Here is a 24,465-nt window from a genome sequence, read left to right as displayed (position 1 = left end):
ATGGGAAAATGTTTATTGTAGAGTTTTCATACAATTTTCTGTACGTATGGAATTGTATGGAATTGTATGAAAAGAAATTTCCCTTTTATGGGAATTGTATGATAATCATTTTTGGTCAACCCGGGCGTGTACTGTTTGAGAATAGTTGGAAAAGTCGCAAAAAATTGGAAAAACCTAAGTGATTGCCGGCATCTGAATTTGCATAGCAGTTTGCCTGATTGCTTAGAATCGACATTTATAACTTTTTAATGGGCATCAGTCTAGAACTTTTTTAATCTTAGGTGTTGTCTGTTTTCGACCGAAAAATGGAAATTAATTTATGTGTTCACCCAATTTGCAATACTGCAACAGTCGTGGCAAATTTTGAAGTGTAGGATTTCTATCGTAAACGCCTGGAAACAACCGTATGTGGTCGCACCGTAGCTTCCGTTCCTTTTTATCACACTGACGTCTGTATGCACCATAGTGTACATTTTTTCTGCTGATGCCCCCAACTCAGCAAGTTGAAAGTTAAACTTTCGGTTTGTTGAAAACTATGAGTTTGATTAAACAGCTTTGAATTGACTTCGATTTATTTTGGACATGGCTTGGCCACAAACCTATACTTTATTGAGATTAGCTCGTTAAAACTCGAGAGCATCGACGGGTTTGTATTCGTATGTTTTCACTTGCTCTGGGGGCATGCCTTCGAAGAAGACCCAGCTGGTTTTGGAGTCACACGTGACCTGCAACACCATCGAGTCCTCCTCGTCATCTCCGATGTCCACAAAGATGCGGTCGATGTACCCGCCGTACCTGCTGCAGTCCAATTTATCCAGAGTATCTTCTAGTCCAACGTAGAACAGGCTCTGCTCGAACGCCGTGGCATCTGCTCCCAATGCGGACAGGGGCGCTTCCACCCAGTCTCCCGAAATCATGTCTGAAAACGCTCATTTATGCATATTTTTGATCCGGTGCTTTCACGTATCTCGATTTTCGATTCGAAAACGAATCTTAAAAACACTTTTTAATCAATTAATTTCCTCAACAGTTTTGCTTATTTTTTATACAAAAATTTTTTAAACTCTTCTCCAGTTTGCTTTGGAAAAATGAAAAAATGCAGCTTTCACAGCTAAATGCAAGTTAGCGGGTGAACAAATTAACAATTCTGAATAAAGTGCTTTCCTTAATACATAACATTCAAAATTCACGAGTGTAGCCTCAATCTAATAGAGAATCTCCTGAATAACATATACAATGGGCGGTCCCTCATTAAAGCTCTGAAATAATATAAAATAAGATTCACTGTTTTGGGAGAACAAATTTTCTCGCTGTTAGGCTTTGAATGAGGTTATTGAAGGAAAGACCCAAATCACTTCCAGCGAGACAAAAAAAATAGCGACAAAAAATTTGGGCTAAAAAACATCGTTTTTGGCGGCTTGTCGCTTTGCTTGCTGATTGTCTGTGTACGATTGTAGTTCAGTAATTGCTTTCAAGTAATTGCTTTCAAGTAACATTAGTTCAGTAATTGCGAGCTAGTTTGAAATTTTTGAAAAAACAAAATCTCAAAAACAAAACTCAAAGAGCATCACTTACTTTTAGGGGGTCTAAGCTATTCAATTTACTTAGACAAAACAACCTGATGACCGCAATATTTGATAACTTTTCCTTTTTGGCTGTCCAGAGTTTTGCTCATGAAATACGAGACTTATTCATCAGAAGTCAGGAAGATTTAATAAAACTATTCGTTGCGATTTAATTGACTACAGCTGATAAACTATTTTTTATGATAATATCTTCCTTTTATGGATATCAATTTATCACATGAACTTTTAGTTTTCAATCCGCTTTATGCGACAAGAAAATCATACTTAGACTTGTTCACTGGTTACCGCCGCATGGCCTCATGTAGGTGTCTACTGAACATTTAGCCCTCAACGAATTCTTTTGCTCTAGGAGAAAGGACACAAATAAAGGAAGCAGTAATCGCTGTATGAACAGATTTGTAATTGAACTGGCTACTAGGTTCTACAAGCGAGTTTTCAGAATTTTACGCAAAATTGTTTTTATAGCACTAAAATTGTCTCTGCTCAAAGAAACTTATACCAATGGGTAAAAAAAAACATAAAAAATAGATTGTGTAAGGCTCTAGCTGCAAAGTCAGATGTACGTTTTCTATGAATAATTTGACTCTAACAAGATTGAAGGTTAATTTTTTTTTACTATTTAAATTTTTTGCTTATGTTACTACTCTTTGCGATTTTCATAATAGAGCAGTACCCAGTAAACCCAATGGTTTCGATAGTTGTCCACTCTGAGTTATAATTTTTTGTAAATATGTTGCTTGGAATTTTTTGAAGTATGTTTTGTAATTTGTTACAATTAAAATAAGTTCTTCTTCTTTGTCTTTGTCTTTGTGTGACATTCAGCTCCTTGAGGAGTTTGCACAGGGGTCCTTCTTTAGTTGTGGAGCAGCGGCATACGATGTCGCTAGAGTTACGGTTCCGCCATACGATATCGCAACCACAATGCCATCTGTAGTTGGCTAGTATTCGCATTTCACTAATGGTCATTCCGGTGCATCTTCTATTGAACCAATTGAGGCAATCCACGCATTAGATGGACGATCCGTTAGATGTCACTCTGGGTCTGCATAGGCCACACGGGTTAATGACTCCAGTCTGTTGGGTCTCGGTGATGGTTGCTGTCTGTTGTTCTACGCACTTCTTTCGGTGTCATGCCAAGTTACTTCTGCTGATAACTTTGTCGCACTTTCCGCATGCTCCTGGTACGGTTCCGCTACAGCTCCTCAGATGACTTGTAAGGTTCATTTCACAGGCCGTCAACAATCCGCATTTGGGGCAGTTTCTCCGTTGTTCTCTGTCCAATATATGCATCTTCCTCATGTGAATCTTTCTTCCCAGGTGATTTTTGAGGATCTTGTTGCACACCGGGCACTCGTTCGTTTCAGAGTCAATCTGGTCTCTCTGGTCTCTTCTCGTGTCCTCTCGTTCCGCCTGTTTCTTTTCCCGGTTCTTCATTAATTCTATTCGTTCGTTCACCATTGTTTTCCATGATCTTCTACTCATGACCACTTGTTCCTTGTGATCTGGTTCCACTCCTGCGTCCTTCAAACATTTCATGCAGTACTCGATTTTGTTTGTTGTTTTCGATCAGTTACAATTAGAAGTAAGTTCTTCTTCTTTGTCTTCTTCTTCGTCTTCGTCTTTTATGCAGCTTTTTCCCTTTAAAACTTCGCAACCTAATCTTAATCTGAGACCGCCATCTTATATTAGTACTGTACCGCCAATGAGTGTCGTTTCAGTTCAATTACCTTGATTTCAATCTCCGACAAGTTTGTTTACCTTTGAGATCCATTTAAGCAACCATTTGCCTTTGAGAACTGATATCTTTGAGAACCATTTAAACAATAAACTTTTTTTGAAAAAACCAGGAGACAAAATATATAATGAGTAGAAGTTATCCTTTATCAGGTATTCAATCATCGATCATTGACGGGCTCAATACATTTTTGGCTGTTTCGTCACAGAATTTTTGCAGATTGTTTATTTGTGAAGATTTTTTTTGCTGAATCGTGAAAGTCACCAGTTAGTTCTTCTCTCAAAAGGATAGCTGCGGATCCAGATTATTCCAACTTTGTTAAAGTCTTCAAATGAGAGCTGAAAACTTATATATCTGCGGCATCGCAGTTTGTCAAGCATAATGATACGTACAGAACCTCTATTCAGAACCTCAAGGTTGAATGTATTGCTATGAGACATTTTAAAAAAGGCACGTTGTTAAAGTAGACTGGCTGCAGAATCCCATCATAAAACTTACTGTAGAAAATTTTCATCAAATAAATGGTGAAGAATTTTTTTGAAAAGGAAAAGAATGAGAAAAAAACAAGGAAAGATAAATAACTGTTTCAAACTAATCGGTGCTTGTTGCAATGATTTAGCTCCTTTTTTAAACCCTTAGAAAATTTTTTTTAAAAATCGCAGTGAAATACTATTTTGATTTTGCGTTCAGGACGTCAATAGTGGTCAGATGGTTTAACAAACCGTCAAAAGGGGAAGTTAGGAACCCGAAATTTGTCTGAAGAAAAAAACCAACCCGAACCTAAAAAGTTCGTCACTTTCCTTCCATAGTCCATGAACTAAGCTGAATAGCAAGCTAAGTTAAATCGTTGTTACGGCGTTAAGCCAGGGTGATGAAAAACTAGTGTAAAATTGAATAGCAAAAACTCCAAAAAGTTAATTAACAGTTTGTTCACTACACTTTTTCAAAGAAAAGTCAAATAATAAAAACGTACGGAGGTTGAAGTTTTTTTCTTTGCTGAATTTCTTCGATTTCTCGAGCAAACTTTTAATACAGATCTAAAGTGAATAACCTGACTGAATACATATCATTCTACTGACCATCATCATTGTGGTAGTCATAGTCATCATAGTCGATGTAGTCACTGCTCCCCCAGTCACTGTAGTAGTAATCTAAAACAACCAGTGGCGTCAACACTACCCTTCTATAGGCGCATGAGGTATCGTGGTCTTCTGCCTTTTTATGTTTTCCACACCGTCTAATTGGATGGAAATATGTTTGGATATTTGTTTGTTCCAGTGTGTTCATTCGTGTAGTTGTAAGTAGCGTGGCGTTTAAGGAGCCGTTAAAATAGTTTCATAGTAGTTAGTTGAAAAATGCATGCAACAACCTGAAGGGATACAACAACCCCGTTGGAGGTCCGCGACTCGTGTTCTGACTTTTGCGACAAGTTTTTGACATGTCAAGACTTTCGCAATCAAATTTAGGCAATTCCAGCTTTTAGGCATTTCTATCACGACAAATCACCAGCGGCTTTCGCGATTAAGGTGGAGACAGCGCAACTTTTGCGACAAAGGCAAAACCCAAGACCAAGACTCTTTGCAGCCAAGTTCCAGACCAAGCCAGAAAAGGCGCGACTTTCCACACCAAGGTGGGGACAGAGCGCCCCAGAAAAATGTATCATAATTTTCGCGACCGAGGTAGACACGGCGCGACTTTTGCTACCAAGGCAGAGGCTGCCAATTTTTGAGAACGAGGCGGAGAAACGTAAGTCGCGACCAAAATGGAGACTAAATTTGCGATTGCGAAAAAAGCTATAAATTTTCTCTGGGTCACAAAAATTTTCTTCTTCGCCATCTTCACCTTAATTGCAAAATTAAGACCGAATCCAGACTCAGATTGCATAGTCGCGCTAAGAGTTTAAGTTTGGAAAGTCTGGCAATTAAGTCGTGCCAATGATCGCCAAAGTCGCGCCATCGGTTGCAAAGTTGAGCTGTAGGTTGCAAAGTCACTGCATCTCAATCTCTGTCGCGAAAATGCGAGAATCTGTTTCTCATTCGCGCTGTCTCCGCTTTGGTCGCACTGTCTCAAATTCGGTCGCAAAGTTTGCAATTTTTTTTCTTGTTCGCGCCGTCTCCGTTTTGTTCACAAAAACATAAATTATGGAAAGTCTGGACATGAGTTGCGAAAGTGGCGCGGAAAGTCTGGACATACCAAGATTTGATTGTAAATGTCTGGACAGTAAACCGCGAAAGTCTGGAAAATATGTGTCCAGTCTTTCACAACCCATGTCCAGACTTTCTCGACTAAACTTTGGTATGTCCAGATTTTGGCTTATCCAGTTTTTCGATGACCACGACGCAACTCCTGTCCAGACTTTGCAGATTGAGACTAGTATTAAAACTAGTACTCGAAGTAGTAAATTTAGCAGAAAAACAAGACGCAAATTCCAAATATATCATGAAGGACTTTATCATGAAAACGTAATTCCAATTTTGTCACAAAACATGGTATCTTCCAAATTCACCCAAGAAATTGAAAACGGCAAGTTTTGTCGTGAATTTAGGCGGTGTTCGATCTTGAAAAATCTAGACCTCCTTGCCTTAAAAAGGGCCATACTTCGCTACTGTTTTGAAATAGTCTATTTAGCGCTGACCATTTTAAAATTTTCATAAGAATTCTATAATTCAATTGCCTGCAGAGCAGATTTTTGGAATTTTAGGATCTTCTCAATCTTTTCAGAGAAGCATGGCGAGATCAAAGAATCAACTTTATTTCAAGTTATCGAACCTTTCATTCGCAAGAATGTCAAATTAACTTCTGAGTCTGTCGTATAATTGATTGTTCCCATATTTTAGATTGTTTGTTGATATATGGTGGTTTGGTTTGAGACGCTAGGTTTAAATTTCAATTTCATCGACCGAAAATCCGTGTGTTTTTAATTTTTCGTCCAAACTTCGGTAAGTTTCGACTTCTCGACCAAATTTTGGTGTGTTTCGAATTTCTCAAACAAATTTCGGAATGCTTCGATTTTGTCGTTTGTTTCGACGCACATGCTTTAAAAGCTTTGTTTGTTCGATCCCGCATAGGCATAACTCCACATTTTTGACCAAAAATGGATATATGTTTCGACTGCGCCTGACCTATGTTTCGACTTTCTCGACAAAAATAGGTAGTTTTTGACAGTGTTCGACCAACAAAAAAGTTGCAAAATTTATTTGATCCATCTCAGATTCGTGTCAACCAGCGTGACTAACAAACTATTAAATCGGTTAAGGCAATTCAAATAACTTTTGGCCAGCTCAGGTCTTTTCAACCAAATGATAAGAGCACTATACTGCGTTTCTTAAAATAATAAAAACCAAAAAATTCCGTCCGTATAACAAAAAAAATTGAAAATATTGAAAAATTAAGGGTATAATTGACCTGGGTTTTGACTGTGCTCGACATATGTTTTGATTTTTCGACCAGAAATGGGCATTTTTTTACTGTGCTCGAACTAAATTTCAAATTTTTGACCAAAAAGTTTCTTTGACCGTGCTCGACCGTTTTTTGACTTTCTCGACCATAAATGGGCTTTTTTACTGTGTTTGACCTGTTTCGAACTTTTTGACCAAACATGTTTTTTTGATCGTGCTCTTGAACTATATTTCGGCTTTCTCGACCCAAAATGGGTAGTTTTTTACTGTGCTCGACATACGTTATGTTTTTTTTTACTTTCTCGGTTATCAAATGACATGAAAAAAATGATTCTAGGAATTTGTATGATAAAGTTACTAGCCGTCTGCTTCTGATGATGCCTGTGCTCCTGGTAGCTGAAGAAAAGATGTCAGAAGTGCTGAAACAAATAAAACTATCTGAACTCAAAAAGAAAACTTGTTCACCTTTATTCTTCTTTCTATGCATATTTTTGAGCTCAAACTTTTGACTTATTTTGACTCTTTTCTTTATTTGTTACATAGGTTTTTGCCCCAAAATTTGACTTCCGATGATGGTTTTCTATAATTTTCAGGTCAAAATCTGATTTAGGCTTTTTTCCTTTTCCCCCCACCTCACATAAGCATCAATTTTCTGGCGTAACGAGGAGTTTTACAAGGTAAAGTTTTGTAGCAATCGGACAATGAGAACAAAGAAATTTCGCTGTTGGGGGGAAAGGAAAAAGAGTCCTGATTTATATTGACCTTTTTTTTATTTGTTTCATCGGTTTTTACCCAAAATCTGATTTACAATTATCATTTTTGATGATTTCCTTGCTTGCTTTTGAGCCCAAAATTGGAGTTATATTTATTATTTTATTGAATTTTAAAGCATCTGGCACGTGTGTTTTTTTAAAGAAAAAAAACAAAAGTAAAAAATTTTAATTTTGTTTAAATTTAGAGTTATAACCATAATAACCAGAATAACATACATTACTATCATTGGATAAATTTTTCAAAGAAATCGAAGATTGGTGGGTTTGGGGACCGGGAAAACAGGGATCAAATATCAGTTTAATTTTCATCCATGTTTCATGGACGAATCAGAAAATTCACATGCATTTTTCAGCCATGATTCATGGAAGAAACATCAATTCAACTTTCATCCATGTTTCATGGATGAACTATAAAACTGACATCCGTATTTCAGTCATGATTCATCGATGAAACATTAATGTAATTTGCATCCATGTTTCATAGATGAAACCTGGATGAACATCGTTGGAGCGACACTGCAACATGAATGATATATGGATGCAAAAAATGAAAGATAAATGATACATTTCTGAACTACAATGCAACTTCAACCCGGGTACACTCTTAGCGACTGTCCTTCGAATATTGCGGTAAATTTAAATCGAAAACACTAATGTTCTTGAGTAACATAAAATGAAAAGAAAACAAGTTTGGTTGTTTATTGTGCGATTAGCATGGAATATTTCAATCAAAGTTATCAATGCTGAAAGCTCCATTCAATCTTACAAATTCAGTTAACAAGGCACAAAAAAATGATTTTTTTTGACTTTTTTCAAGATAGCTGAATCAGAAACAGACATTGCACTCATCTTGTAAACAAAAATTCTCTAAAACCAATCAATCTCAGACCTTAAAATTTTGAAATATTTTGTTTTCAAAATTTATCTGATATAGTGCGTTATTTTAATACACCCAAGCTTTATCAATTCCAAAAGAATGAGTATGATGAAATACAATGGTTTATAATGGATACAAAGTTTTGAAAATTACGGTTAAAACGACATAATTGATTTTATAGCCTGAGTGATACATATGTAATCAAAAATAATAACAATAAGTTGCATCTATTAACCAATTATAATTCCGGAAGACTTCAGTTGCAGAACAGCAAAGTTTTTCAAATTTAATGATGTGTCCGAACAAAGATTAAAAATGAAACACAAATCAAAAAGAATTTTCAAATCGATTACAAAAACGAGTTGGATTTTTACCTTTGCGATAAGCAAGGGTATTGCAATCGGATACTAGACTTTTTCTCGTAAATAATTTTGTTAACAGGATGACTGAAATTTGTCCATCTCCGTTTCTACCCAAGCTGCACGTCAAACATCTGTACTTCAAAAGCTGGCTCAGAAAAACTGTTACTTGTTTTACAGCTGAATAAGAAAGTTCAAATGGAAATTGACTTTTTTATCGGCTTTATTGATTTCGACCACATTTTTGTCGGCCTTCTTGCCGGTTTTTTTCCATTAAAATTTTATTTTTTTCATGCATGATTTATTACTTTTTTGTTCCAAGAGTGCGTGTTAGTTGGGTTTTAGTTTTTTTTAGTTCCGTGTGTTTTTGGTTTGGGCCATTCTATATGAAATCGATTCTAGTTCATGGCTTAAGGTTTTGTGTCAATATGTTAAAAAAGTTTAAAAAAATTGACAAAATTCCAGATTTTTTCGCAATATTGACTCGACTTTTTTGTATATAACGCGCTATTATAGAACAGTTCTTTCAACGCGCTTTCTTAACGACAATTTCAAATTCCGAACTTACAAAAAAAATAACGCTAATTCTTCTGGAAAAAAAAGCAGAATAACTCAAATGCAGCTTCAAAAACGATAAGAAAACTCTCTTTAAGAGTTGTAGTATATACAAAAATGACTCTCAAGGCCAATAATTTGAGAGTAATTAACCAAACCTTGACCCAAATTAGTTGAATTGTTTGAAAAAAATTTAAAAAAATATTCAGGAGTTGTTCCCGATTTACCAGAAAAAAAGGAAAATATCTCAACTGCAGACAGAAAATTAATGTCATCTTATCAGCTTAAAAACTGTAGGATTGATCCTGGTGAGTCAAAATTGTTCTTTTACGATCAAAAATGTCCAACACCGAATCGGAAATAACTCTAAGTATAAGGGAAAAAAGCAAAATATTTCAAATTCAGGCACAAAATAGATACCAGAATCCTTCTAAAAAGTTGTAGAAAACATCTTAGCAAGTCTATACAAGATAGTTTGGAATTCTTAAATCTGATCGTTGACCTAACTTTACTCGGAATATAGGGGTTTTCAAGCACGAAATAGACAAGAGTCCTTCATAACAGTTATAGGAAATATCCCGTTGAGTCCAAACGTTGTAATTTGGAGCTTGTTTATCCCATCAGTGACCCAAAATTTGTTCACAATTTTGGTAAACTCTTGAAAAAAATATATAATTCGGGAAAAAGCAAAACAACCCAAATCCACGTACGAAATAGAGACCAGAACCCTGCTAAAAATTTATAGTGATTATCTTGTTGAGTAAACACAAGATAATTTGAAGAACTTATATCCAATCAAAGGCCTTATTTTGTTTGAAAAATTGGAAGTTTTCTGGAGAATAAATTTTGTAATCCGGAAAAACGACAGAAAAACTCAAATTCAGGCACGAAATAGACACCAGAACAAGTCATGTTAGCAGCTATATTATTTACCCTGCTTATATTTCCGAACATTGACACAAATTTGCTCAAATTTTTGTAAAAATTTATCCGGAAAACGTTTTTTACCCGAAAAAAAATGCGAAATCACTCGAAATCAGGTTAAAATTAATTCTTTCCCACTGCGAAAAAACGTTCAATCAAAATACGAAATATCAAGAACAATCCCTATTTTGAAAGAAAGAATAAAATTTATTTCTTTTTACTTGAAAGATGAGATTTGTTTCATACTCTTTACGAAGGACGAAAAATTCGCAAAGCTACGTCAGATAGGGGACACTATCTCAAATGAGGCAACGAGACTGGGAGTGAGTATCCTGATATCTGATCTCTTCGAAATGCAAGTAGAAGTTACGTCTAAAGTAAATGAAATTAAAGGTTTTTGAGATGATATAAACAAGAGACTAAGAGAACAAGAACGAAACTCTTCCAAGAAGGACACTCCTCCGAAGATTCGATCCTTGTAGATAACCCTCCTTTTAAAGCCCTCGATACAAAAAAAATTGCTCAACAATGTTTTCTGGTTTCAGGATGAAAATTTGAAACTGAGAGTCAGTGAAAGATGGTTGAAAGCCCATCATATTTTGCCTAGCAGAGGCTTACAAAACAAACTGAGGACTTCAATCATTGTAAAGTTTGTTCAATTCAACGAAAATTATGAGGCGTATAAAAACAGGAGAAAGGTGAAACAAGAGGGCTACAAAAAATCCGATCAACCAAAAAATGATTTGGGTAAAAGAACGCTTGCCTCCGCTCGATACGGTATGCAAATGACTGGCTGAAAGAAGAATTTCATCATTCCGACTAAAAATTGCTCAGTACCCGTTTTATGTCAACTGAGCTTGGGAACTCCGTATTAAACAAAAATTAACGCAGAAAAAGATCAGGAAACTCTCGAGAACCCAATCATTCGAGAGCAACAGCAACAGCAGCTGAAAAACCTAGTACGCTGATAGAACCAAGTTCTAAAGGAAACAAAAGTCGACTTTTAGTTGACGGCTAGTGAACAATGAGAATATATGCGTCTCTATCGCCAGAGCAGAAAAAGGCGTTTATTGAAAAAGCAGAGGAAAATTGGTCATTGGACGGAATTTGTTTCCGAAATAAAATGGGAATCCTTTTGTTTGTTGACTAACAGCTCCTTCTTCTAAGAAGATAAACTGAAAATGAAACTTCCATCAGGAAGGTTAAACTTAGCTTAGCAGACATTCTATTTGTTCAAATATATGATTATTGCTTAGGTATATGTAATATCAGAGCAAAGATAAAACCTAGTTTTTTTTAACCTCTTTCAAGCCTATAAAACAAAAATCTTTCTCAGTTGTTTTCTTTCTATGAAGATCTTCAAAAATAAGCAAAAGTAGGAGGAAAAAAATCAATAAAAGTAAAGCTGAAAAGAGATTTTTTTTTAGTTTTTGTGTTTTTTAACCTTTTTGTTGATCTCGATTTTTGTGTACTGCGACTTCCGCAGCAAAAAAATGTAAAATGTCAATCAGGTGTATGCTTTTATATGATGGAACATGCGACTTCCGCAGTTACCATCTTGCAAGTGAAAAAAAGTTTGAAGCCTTAACTGCGACTTCCGCGGTTTTGTTTCAGGCATACATCAGAAGGTCTGTGTGTAAATATTGAAACGTGTGGATGAACTCTTGGTTTTGTCAGAATCTCAAAAGATTTTTACTGCGACTTCCGCGGTAAAAATATAAATTCTTCCTAAATTCTTCACAAAGCACACAAAAAAGGAAAGTAAAAAAGGTAAGTAGAGGAAAAAAGGAAAGTGAGAACAATAAAGTAGAAACAGAAATCGCAGAAGTGACAAAACAGATTTATTATTTATAGGAAAGTACATGTCTCGGCCCGTACTTCTACAAATAATTAGATCAGTATATAAAAGTTTCAGTAGTTTGGAAGTTTTTGTTTCAGAACTTGAAAGCAAACCACTAGCAATAGCATCAACCAAGATATGGTACAACAAAAATAGAAACATAAATGCGCCAGTTCTAAAGGGATAACAAAAAAAATGTTGCAAGCATTAGAGCCAAACGAGATGGCGGCGTAGAAAATATATTAAAAAACAACTTGAAAATCATATCGTAAAGAGGACTACACGCCGTCTGTTACAAATCTTGTGGGTAAAAAGATTGAAAGAGGGTGAAAAAATTTTTTTAGCTGTGTTTTTCAAATCACAAAATGTTGAATAGATGGAACTTTAGACCTTCTACAAGAAGACATATCCAGTGTAAAGAGCCAAAGTAATTGCACACACATACTTTTCGGAGATTTAAATAGAAATATGATTGAAAGTATTATTTATAGGAAAGTACATGTCTCGGCCCGTACTTCTACAAAAAAATTCTTATTTCACTTTTAATTCAAGGATTGAAGCCAAGGTTAACAAGCAACCAAACTAGAGAAACAGGTAAATCGCAGACCTGGTCGTTGTGTTTTTCACAAAAATTTTTGGGCTCAGCTGAAACACTAGTTACCGCAATTCAGGTCATCATGGTTTATACTTAAAAACTGATGAGACTTTGAGTGAAAAGAACGAAAATAACTTTTCCATGCTAAAGAAATTGAACAGACCTATCAAGAGACTTCAATCGAAAGAAAACCAAGACCACAATTAATTGATTTACAAAGACCTACACTTAGCTTAAAATAAATTTTTCTCTAAATCCTTTATTGACGAAAGTTTACTATCAGCATTGACAGAAATATTACCACAAAATGAAAGTATTTCCGCCCTAACTAAGAATATTGGGTGAACAATCGGGTGAAAAACAGCACTGCAAAGAAAGGAACTCTATAATAAGTCTATCTAAGTCGGAATGTCGTCGAGTTTTCAATTTAGAAAACAACGACTGAGTCAATAGTCTTTCAGAAAACAAATGATCATGAAAATTTTTTTATAGTGAAAATGGAAAACAAAACATCAGCGGACTGTAAAGGCTATATTAATTATCTAATTCAAGTTAAAAACACCGCCGTGTCTAGTTATCTTGCCAGGCTATTTAATCGTTGCTTTGAGGAGCAGTACTTTCCTCGAGCTTCGAAAGTTGCTCGAGTAATACCGCTTCTTAAGAGTAAAAAATAAAAATAACTCTGGAAGATACAGACCAATTTCTCCCTTTCCGGTAATCCGTTTAGTTCTTGAAAAACTGTTCTGTAACAGAAGGAAAAGTTTTATGTTATCAAAAAAAAACATTTGACGCTAAGTCAATTTGTATCAATCAAAACTTAAAATCAACAGTAGATGCAAATATGGAAGCCATAAAGACCATTTGGAAATATTTATCAGATGACATCGAATGTGCCTTTGTTGATTTGTCCAAAGCGTTTGATACCGTTGATCACTCAATTCTTTTTGAAATATGTTATAGACATGGCTTTAGATACCCAATTCATGGATTTTTGAAGTCATACCTTGAAAACAGATACCAATATGTTGATCTTGAAAAACAGTTCTCGCAGAAACGTTCGATTGTGTGTGGGGTGTCCCAAGTTTCGGTACATGGTCCCTTACTGTTTTTTCTTAATGAGAACGATCTTCCTGAAGTACCAATTACATAATAACCATTTTTGCAGATGACACAACATTGTTTAAAACTGTTAAAGATTAAGGTAAATCAATATCCGACGACTTACAGAGCGTTTCGTTATAAATGGAGAGTAAGAAGCTTGCAGTAAAGGAGGGTAAATGTAAAGTCCTCTAACTCAAGACAAAAATAAACTGCAAAATGAATTTGAGTAACGGCGCTTTAGAACTAACAATTGAAATGATTTATCTGGAGTTACAACAAACAACACTCCAAAATACAAACAACCAAAAAATCCTTTGATTGATCGATTGTCATCAGGCCAAATTTATCACTACCAACTGTGTTTTAACCAAAAACCTCTTTTGAAATTATATGAGGCTTAAATTCAACCAGTGTTACAGTATTGTTGTTATATGGTCCGGCAAAAAAAACTGATTTAAAAAATTGTTGACAAAGTGCAGAACAGAATTTTACAAATACAAAAAATTGGTACGGGACTTCACATAGATGAATTGATGAGAACATAAGCAAAATTTTTGAGAAAACAACACACTATTGACAGCATTAACGACTGTATACACGTGGATTAGCTTGAGCCCTGCTTTTTAGGGACCGATGGGAACAAAAGACTAAAGTCGGAGTCAAAAGCTTATATCTACTTTTTTGGAACTATTCTGGTGAGTGGTGTTTGTTTTTCTTTTTGGCTTTCTGCAATCACCTCGTTAAAAAAACAGAATGTTTTTCGGGCTTTTTCGTTTTTTTAGGAATTAGACAGGCATTCTTGTGTGATAAAGCGTATTTCTTCTGATTTCTTGATTAGCAAATTTATCTTTGCTCTTGAGGCGTCACTCGACAGGCTAATCGCCTTTGACGTTCTCCCAAGTGTATTTGTTTTGAATATACTTCGAAATTAATTTTTTAACATTATCATACAACATAATGTGGCGATAACTTTGCACGAGATCCAGAAAATTTGGCTGAAAGTTTTTTGTAAAGCAAATGATTTCTATTGTTTTTCATTTTCTTTACTGGCATTTTTTAAAATCGTTTTTCTGTATTGATCCAGCTCTCTTACCGTTCGTATAAGTTTCCAACAGCTAATGCCCGTGATGAAGTAAATACCGATTAAAATGGAACAAATTGTTTTTAGTCAAGCAAATATAGTGGCAAACTTAGACAACTCGATCGTTTCCTAGTCCGTGATATTTAATGGTTGAAAAAAAAATCGTTTTTCCATTACAAGCGATTAAAATCTAATTTGCTATTCAAAGTAACCTTTCAGAATAAGACTCATGAAAATTGATTAACTTTCGTTGATGTGAATTGTTCACTCAACTTTTGTTCCTCCCGTGTTCACTAACACTCACTACTCATCCTCTCACACCCCCTCGACTTTCCACAACATCCTCCCTCCCCTACCACGGTAAGAGATAACAGTGTGGTAAGGAATGCACGAGGGGTAGGGAGAACGAGATTAAACGTGGGGTTCGCTAAAAAACTGAAGGTCAGAAAGTTACAAAAAAAGCTGTAAATTATTATAAAAACGCGTTTAGACACATGAGCAATTGAATAAAAAAAACAAAATATCTAACCCGAGTTTTGAAAAAAAGGAAAATATAAAAAAAGCACGCAAAAAGAGAAAAAAAAAGTATTTTTACTGATTATAGTGAAAAACTCTTGTTTCGATGAAAACTTTTGAAGTAAGACAAAAAAATAGTTGGTTAAAATCGTTCCAGACAGTCTTTTATTGCTTCGGAAAAAAGTAACCTGATTATCAATTCGTAATCAATAAGATTTGATTGTTTTCGAACTTCAGAGAGACAGAGTACAAAAATCTTATATTTTTGGATCAAAGAAATTACAGTGCGGGAGATATTCATATATTTCAACTCTTCCCAAATAGTGATCCTATGGAGGAACCAAAACCAGTCAATTTAGCGTCCAAAACCAGTCTACATCTACATACGACAAAAATTATCAAACCGATGAAAAATTACCCGCACTGCATTTTGGGTTGAAGCCAGAGGTAGCTTACTCATAGAGTAATTAGCTTACTCATAGAGTAATTTCAGATGAAGTACACCGTTTGTTTGTCTCGCTATCTTATTTTCGGCCGGATAGATTCGTGTAACTTAGTCTAATACTGCAATCTTACTCTTACTCTTATATCTCCCAGTCTCAATAGATCTAGTGTTTTCTGGCATTCGCGAGTTAGGTTTATGGAACTTGTTCCAAAGAAGAACAACTATCTTGTAAGAATTATTCAAAATATTCTGAGGCTGAAACTACACGTAGTTTCAGCACTAATAATAATTGTCAGTGTTCGTTATGAATTAATATCTTACATAATTAGTAAGAAATATTTTATAGAGATAATTTATCCAGAATACAATTGGTCATAATTTTGGAGTAGATTTTCGTTCTTTGGAGTAGTTTTCTTTTGAGCGGCTGGAGCAGTGACAGCCTGAAGGAGTGAGAGATATAGTTGTTTTCGTAGAGAGAAAAAGGGCAGTTGTTTTTGTTCCAGAAGTGGGCCCGTTTGACCGTGGGTCTTCTTCAAGTGATTGTGTCAAGATTCGAGATTGAGTTAAGCTTAGAGCGAGACAACGTGCAAGATGAGTTTTGATCTTTTGTCTGAAGTGCCAAGCGACTAGGATCTGTATAAGAGATCAACACCGAGCTGGCCATTTCTCTTCTTCAATGGGTACCTTTGCTTCGATGTTGGGTCTACACTTTAATCTTATGAGGATTGTGACTACGGCAACAAACCAATAGAATAACCATTCTAAGTCGGAATGTCGTCGAGGTTTCAATTTAGAAAACAACGACTGAGTCAATAGTTTTTTAGAAAACAAATGATCATGAAAATTTTTTTATAGAGAATATGGAAAACAAAACATCAGCGGACTGTAAAGGCTATATTAATTATCTAGTTCAAATTAAAAACACCGCCATGTCTAGTTATCTTGCCAGGCTATTTAATCGTTGCTTTGAGGAGCAGTACTTTCCTCGAGCTTCAAAAGTTGCTCGAGTAATACCGCTTCTTAAGAGTAAAAATTAAAGATAACTCTGGAAGATACAGACCAATTTCTCTCCTTCCGGTAATCCGTTTAGTTCTTGAAAAACTGTTCTGTAACAGAAGGAAAAGTTTTATGTTATCAGCAAAACTTTTGACGCTAAGTCAATTTGTATCAATCAAAAATAAAAATCAACAGTAGATGGAAATATGGAAGCCATAAAGACCATTTGGAAATATTTATCAGATGACATCGAATAAACCTTTGTTGATTTGTCCAAAGCGTTTGATACCGTTGATCACTCAATTCTTTTTGAAATATGGTATAGACATGGCTTTAGATACCCAAATCATGGATTTTTGAAGTCATACCTTGAAAACAGATACCAATATGTTGATATTGAAAAACAGTTCTCGCAGAAACGTTCGATTGTGTGTGGGGTGTCCCAAGTTTCGATACATGGTCCCTTACTGTTTTTGCTTAATGAGAACGATCTTCCTGAAGTACCAATTACATAATAACCATTTTTGCAGATGACACAACATTGTTTAAAACTGTTGAAGATTAAGGTAAATCAATGTCCGACGAATTACAGCGCGTTTCGTTATGAATGGATAGTAATAAGCTTGCAGTAAAGGAAGGTAAATGTAAAGTCCTCTAACTCAAGACAAAATTAAACTGCAAAATGAATTTGAGTAACGACGCTTTAGAACTAACAATTGAATTGATTTATCTGGAGTTACAACAGACAACACTCCAAAATACAAACAATCAAAAATCCTTTGATTGATCGATTGTCATCAGGCCAAATTTATCACTACCAACTGTGTTTTAACCAAAAATCTATTTTGAAATTATATGGGGCTTACATACATTCAACCAGTGTTACAGTATTGTTGTTATATGATCCGGCAAATAAAACTGATTTAAAAAACTGTTGACAAAGCGCAGAACAGAATTTTACGAATTCTTTATAACTTAAAAAACGGACGCTCTAACATTAAAAAAAAACAAATACAAAAAATTGGTAAAGGACTTCACATAGATGAATTGATGAGAACATTAGCAAAATTTTTGAGAAAACAACACACTATTGACAGCAATAACGACTGCATACACGTGGATTAGCTTGAGCCCTGCTTTTTAGGGACCGATGGGAACAAAAGACTAAAGTCGGAGACAAAAGCCTATATCTATTTTTTTGGAACTATTCTGGTAAGTGATGTTTGTTTTTCTTTTTCGCTTTCTGCAATCAACTAGTTAAAAAAACAGAATGTTTTTCGGGCTTTTTCGTTTTTTTTTTTGGAATTAGACAAGCATTCTTGTGTGATAAAGCGTATTTCTTCTGATTTCTTGATTAGCAAATTTATCTTTGCTCTTGAAGCGTCACTCGACAAGCTAATCGCCTTTGACGTTCTCTCAAGTGTATTTGTTTTAAATATACTTCGAAATTAATTTTTAAACATTATCATACAACAGAATGTGGCGATAGTTTTGCACGAGATCCAGAAAACTTGGCTGAAAGTTTTTTATAAAGCAAATGATTTCTATTGTTTTTCATTTTCTTTACTGGCATTTTTTAAAATCGTTTTTCTGTATTGATCCAGCTCTCTTACCGTTCGTATAAGTTTCCAACAGCTAATGCCCGTGATGAAGTAAATACCGATTAAAATGGAACAAATTGTTTTTAGTCAAGCAAATATAGTGGCAAACTTAGACAACTCGATCGTTTCCTAGTCCGTGATATTTAATGGTTGAAAAAAAAATCGTTTTTCCATTACAAGCGATTAAAATCTAATTTGCTATTCAAAGTAACCTTTCAGAATAAGACTCATGAAAATTGATTAACTTTCGTTGATGTGAATTGTTCACTCAACTTTTGTTCCTCCCGTGTTCACTAACACTCACTACTCATCCTCTCACACCCCCTCGACTTTCCACAACATCCTCCCTCCCCTACCACGGTAAGAGATAACAGTGTGGTAAGGAATGCACGAGGGGTAGGGAGAACGAGATTAAACGTGGGGTTCGCTAAAAAACTGAAGGTCAGAAAGTTACAAAAAAAGCTGTAAATTATTATAAAAACGCGTTTAGACACATGAGCAATTGAATAAAAAAAACAAAATATCTAACCCGAGTTTTGAAAAAAAGGAAAATATAAAAAAAGCACGCAAAAAGAGAAAAAAATGTATTTTTACTGATTATAGTGAAAAACTCTTGTTTCGATGAAAACTTTTGAGGTAAGACAAAAAACAGTTGGTTAAAATCGCTCAAGACAGTCTTTTATTGCTTCGAAAAACAGTAACCTGATTATCAATTCGTAATCAATAAGATTTGATTGTTTTCGAACTTCAGAGAGACAGAGTACAAAAATCTTATATTTTTGGATCAATGAAATTACAGTGCGGGAGATATTCATATATTTCAACTCTTCCCAAATAATGATCCTATGGAGGAACCAAAACCAGTCAATTTAGCGTCCAAAACCAGTCTACATCTACATACGACAAAAATTATCAAACCGATGAAAAATTACCCGCACTGCATTTTGGGTTGAAGCCAGAGGTAGCTTTTCATAGAGTAATTTCAGATGAAGTACACCGTTTGTTTGTCTCGCTATCTTATTTTCGGCCGGATAGATTCGTGTAACTTAATCTAATACCGCATTCTTACTCTTACTCTTATATCTCCCAGTCTCAATAGATCTAATGTTTTCTGGCATTCGCGAGTTAGGTGTATGGAATTTGTTCCAAAGAAGAACAACTATCTTCTAAGAATTATTCAAATTATTCTGATGCTGAAACTACACGTAGTTTCAGCACTACAAATATTTGTCAGTGTTCGTTATGAATTAATATCTTACTTAATTAGTAAGAAATATTTTATAGAGATAGTTTATCCAGAATACAATTGGTCATAAATACTAGTTTTAAACTGGTTCCACTCTTCCGGGGTTTAGAGTTTTTAGTTTTTAAAATGTTTATTAAAGTGAAGAATGTATGGAGAGATTTTCGTTCTTTGGAGTAGTTTTCTTTTGAGCATTTGGAGCAGTAACTGCCTGAAGGAGTGAGAGATGTAGTTGTTTTCGTAGAGAGAAAAAGGGCAGTTGTTTTTGTTCCAGAAGTGGGCCCGTTTGACCGTGGGTCTTCTTCAAGCGATTGTGTCAAGATTCGAGATTGAGTTAAACTTAGAGCGAGACAACGTGCAAGATGAAATTTGATCTTTTGTCTGAAGTGGCAAGCGACTAGGATCTGTATAAGAGATCAACACCGAGCTGGCCATTTCTCTTCTTCAATGGGTACCTTTGCTTCGAGGTTGGGTCTACACTTTAATCTTATGAGGATTGTGACTACGGCAACGAACCAATAGAATTGCCATTCTAAGTCGGAATGTCGTCGAGTTTTCATCTCATTTTGCTGCTCGTTCCATTTGCTCTAAGAAATTTTTTACATTGCATAATAAATCTTTATCTTGTTAGTGTGATCAATTTTAGTTATCATATTCTATTAGTTTTTTTTGCGAAAGCGTTTTTTATGTATTTTCGGTTATTTCAAAGATTCTTTCACCCTATAGCAACTCTCGTCAAAAATACAGTGTGGGTCATAAGCGTTGTTGTAGAGCTGTGGGTTAGGCCGGCTTTAGATCATGCTCAGATTTAGAGGCCAGTGAAGGAGTGTAATTTTACCGTTCTTTTTTTCAACTTTTCAACCGTGTTCAATTTTTTGTTCATTTTGATCATTGAGGTGTTTTTCTCTTTTTTTGTTGTCTTTGTTGTTTCTTTTTATCAAAAACAGGTGGTTTTGTTTAGGGTTTTTTTTTTGGCTTTTTTTGTTTTGAGTGCTTTTAAAACAACTTGACAGTGGGTTTCAAAAAAAAAATTTATCCAGTTTTAATCTGGGTTTATTTAGACCTGAGTACCGTGCGTTACATTGTACAAGCGGTTGGCTTTGTACAGTTAGTAAGCTGCGTTGGTTAGTTTAAGCTTACTTATATCTCCTTCCAATCGGGTTAAAGCAAAGTCTGAAACGCTCGAAAACAAGTTAAAGTTGTTAACACTTAGGTTTTGCATATTGAAATTCATTTACTAAACAATTCTACGTGCTCGAGTTGTGCGAGTTTGGTTGAGAGAGTGTGTTGATTGTGAGCGAGTAAAGAGACTATTTATTTTCTTTACAGAGGAAGCTCGCATAAAAAGGTTAGTTTCCTCGTAAGGTGTACTCATTTTAACAAATTTTTGCTTTGAACTATTTGCATTTTACTACAGAGTTTTTAAATTATTGTATTACAGAAAATTGAGTATTACAAGTAAAAATGGTAAGTGTCTTGTTTTAATTGTTAGTTTAAATATTTAAATTCATACTTACGAGGGTTCTGCATCAGGGAAAAGTCCACTAGGGAACTTAATTTTAATCGTTCGTGCTGTTACGAGAATTTTTGTGAGCATCCGGATAACGTTTTTACGAAGCAGAGGCCAGAGGACTTCCAGCGCTCTGATGCTGTTAATTTCTTCGTTGTGTTGCGAGAAATCAGAATTTGTGTTTTGAAATGAATTATATAATCTTTTGTTGAGTTTAGTGTTGTGAACATAATCTATTAGGGTGATTTCAATAAGCCGTATTTACTTTTCGGGTGAAAACTAGTGGGCCAGCGTCATCAATGGGGAAAGTGATGGCTAATGGGCAGAATAAATACATATGTCTGATAGGATCATAAATGCGGAGGATTCCGTGGAAATTAATGGTTTCAATACAAAAAGTGAAGTTAAAAAAGTATGGTGAAGTGTACTTTGAACATATAAACATAAAACGCTGTTGTGGGTTACGTGTTGGTGAGTTAGATATGTAACGAAGATGTATAAATTTTTAATATGTGTATGTCTGAGTTAGTTTCGTTCTTAATATGATCTCAGTAGTGAGTTCGAAAAAAAACTGGGTAGGGGACAAGATGTCTGAGAGCGAAATGCGGGAGGATTGGTGATTGAGGTTGGATGGATCGGAAAGAGAACGGCCGAAGGATCTAATTTGTTGGCTCATCGTGTGCTAAAAAGATGGTTGCTGTGAGAACGATATTTTTTTTGTGTGGTTGTTCTACACTATGATCATATGTGTCGTCAATGTTTGGATGGTGGAGTGATATAAGAGATACTGGACTTCGTGGGAAGTTACTAGCCTGGGAGGCATGATCAGTGATTGCTAGTGTGTTTCTATCATTTTGTGGAACTAAAGATAAGGGTTGATTGTTTTATTGACTTTCTAAATTTGGTGGTGCTCTAGGTTTTAATTTTGTATTGTCTTGTGGAGTGTCATATGCTTTTTTTGTAAATAGTTGTTTATTGTACTCTCTACTTTGAGCGTCAAGAAAGATTTAATTGATTAAGGTAGAAAATATTCCAAAAATCTTGCAATTAAAATGCGTGCTACGCTTGCTTGTTTATTTGCTTGTGCATGTATTGCACATGTGTTATAAATTCCTTGTAGAAGTGAGAAGAGAAATCCAAAAAAAAATATATCTAGCGTATAAGATAGTCAGTCTTTCTAAAAACTAGTAGGGCCAACCTAGAAAAGCAATAAATTCATTTTAAGATTGACAAATTGAAAATATTAATCGGTGAAATATCTTGTGGACGGTAATTTTCACCATTAAGATATATGTAATCCTTAATATCATTAAAATATCCGCTTTAGACCTGAGCGTTTATATCTGAGAAGCCTGCTGTTTTAGCGAGTTTTCGTCAGTTTTGATCAATTGACTCCCTTTATTTTGTTTGACTTTTAATGAGAAGTTTGCTATGTTCAAATGTGATGTTGTATGACTTATCTAGAAAAAGTACCTATTGATTGAAAGTCTGTGTTAGGGTTACGAGCTATTGCGCGTATGTTTTTGGATAAAACTTTCTTTAATGGTGGCATTAATGTAGTGTTTGGGGTAAGAAGATAATTATCTTCGTTAGTTATCTTCGTTTGGGTTAAGCTGTACTTGATTATGACTTTTTTCAGATCCACATGGAACAGCAGTAACCCAAAAATTTGCAGGTTGTGATATTTTATCTTCAAAAAGTTCTTCATTTATATAGAATACAGGGATTCGTTTGTAACAGGTTTAATCTTAAAAAACATAAAATGGTGAAAGTTTCTTAGTGAATGTGTAATACCAAAAGATTTTTTCTTCATAATCAATGAAGTTAGGTCTGTTTCCGTATACAAATTATCCTGCACAGGATATTTTGAATTCTGCTAGAGCGAGCGATTTTAGTATTTGTGTCCGTTCGAGTTCACAAAAACGATGGAACGTTTCTAATTCGGGGAGTGACATTTATTGAAAAATTCAACTTGTCGTATAAGCTAGTAATATATTGTCGTGTATCGTAGTGGATTGCGCCAAAATGTGTGTTATTAAAATGTGAAAGATCTTGTAATTGTGTATTTTCTTTATCTTGTGGGCTAAGTTTTACACCAGGATTTCTTGTGCCTTTGTAAAATGTTACCGGGATGTAAGATTTTGCAGCTTTTCGGTTTTGAGATGTTGTGCTGTGGCAAAAAAATAACTTTCCTGTTTTCACGTTGAAACCTTTTTCGTATTCGATAAGAGTTTCTGAATTTTGTGTCTTGAAAAAGGGTCGAAGCTATCTTAAAGCTACTTTTGTTTCAGGGTAAAAATGAAACGTGTTAACTTGTTTTCTATATCGCCAATGTTTTTTTTTTTTGTCCATTTTATCTGATTCGAACAGGGTTGATTTTTTCGAAAGGGGTTGATTCAATGAAGTATTTTTGGTGAAATTTTATTAATCTTGGGTGAATTTTAGCGACTTGAGACCTGGTACATGTGTCTTCAGGGAACCAAACGATGGTTGCCTGTCTGCGAGTGGTAGGATCGCAATATCCTTGATCGTTCTTACAGGGTAAGTGTAATCCTTCGGACAGTATATATCGTCCTTTGAGTCGCGAAAACACCGTGATACTGATATATAACTTCTAAAATGACCTTGGTACCGTTCAAGTTCTGCAGGAAGCGAAAAATCTGGGAGGACTTAAAAATTTACCATTTTAAAATTTGTGCCTTTATTTGTGGTTAATTTTAATTGTTACAGTTCGTTTTTTCAATCTTCAAGGTTAAGATGCTAGAGTTTTTCACTATTACTTTGTTAACAAGATTCGTGATTGAGTCTATTTTTATTTCCTTTTGAGACTTGTGAACAATGTACTTTCTTTTCTGAGATTTTTTGGCGTAAACTTATGTCCTGTTAGAGTTTTAGCTCGTGTATTTCAGTAAAATGTTGCTTTTTGTTTGTTGATATTATGTCATGTGCTTTGGATTCACAATGTGTTACTTGATTAGTTGCACATTTATGTAATCTTTTTTATTGCTTTTCCTCATAGTCATAATGGGTAACCAGGAGGTCTCGTGATCTTGTTCGAGGGGGAGGGTTTTGATGGGATGTGGGATTTAAAAGTCCACGGGGGAAAAAAGGTTTCGAGGAAGATGTGTCTGACATGGGATTCGAGGAGTACATGTGTCTGATAACCCTGGAAAGGGATTATAGATTTTTATAAATCCTAATGTCTTTTTTGTATACCTATCGTATTTATAGATAAGTTCTGTTGTGATACACGGAGGTTGGATTGAGCTGATATATTTGGTGGAGATATTGGCAGTGGATGATGAACTAGTTTTTTCAGACTTTACTGTT

General features: G+C 35.1%; 1 protein-coding gene across 1 annotated transcript in view; it reads right to left on the bottom strand.

The window, feature by feature from the left end:
* Positions 1–555: 555 nt before the first annotated feature.
* Positions 556–24,465, bottom strand: part of LOC134851764 (uncharacterized) — a 46,692-nt gene continuing 22,782 nt past the window's right edge. The window contains exons 2-4 of the mRNA XM_063867989.1: positions 7,082–7,138; positions 4,401–4,472; positions 556–919 (exon numbers count right to left, since the gene is read on the bottom strand). Of these exons, the coding sequence (XP_063724059.1) occupies positions 624–919; positions 4,401–4,472; positions 7,082–7,138 (425 nt within the window). The 3' untranslated portion in view covers positions 556–623. The remainder of the gene's footprint in view (positions 920–4,400; positions 4,473–7,081; positions 7,139–24,465) is intronic.

The sequence above is a fragment of the Symsagittifera roscoffensis genome, chromosome 7, assembly GCF_963678635.1.
Source record: "Symsagittifera roscoffensis chromosome 7, txSymRosc1.1, whole genome shotgun sequence".
NCBI classification, from domain to species: domain Eukaryota; kingdom Metazoa; phylum Xenacoelomorpha; order Acoela; family Convolutidae; genus Symsagittifera; species Symsagittifera roscoffensis.
This window is presented reverse-complemented; position numbering and strand designations above follow the sequence as displayed.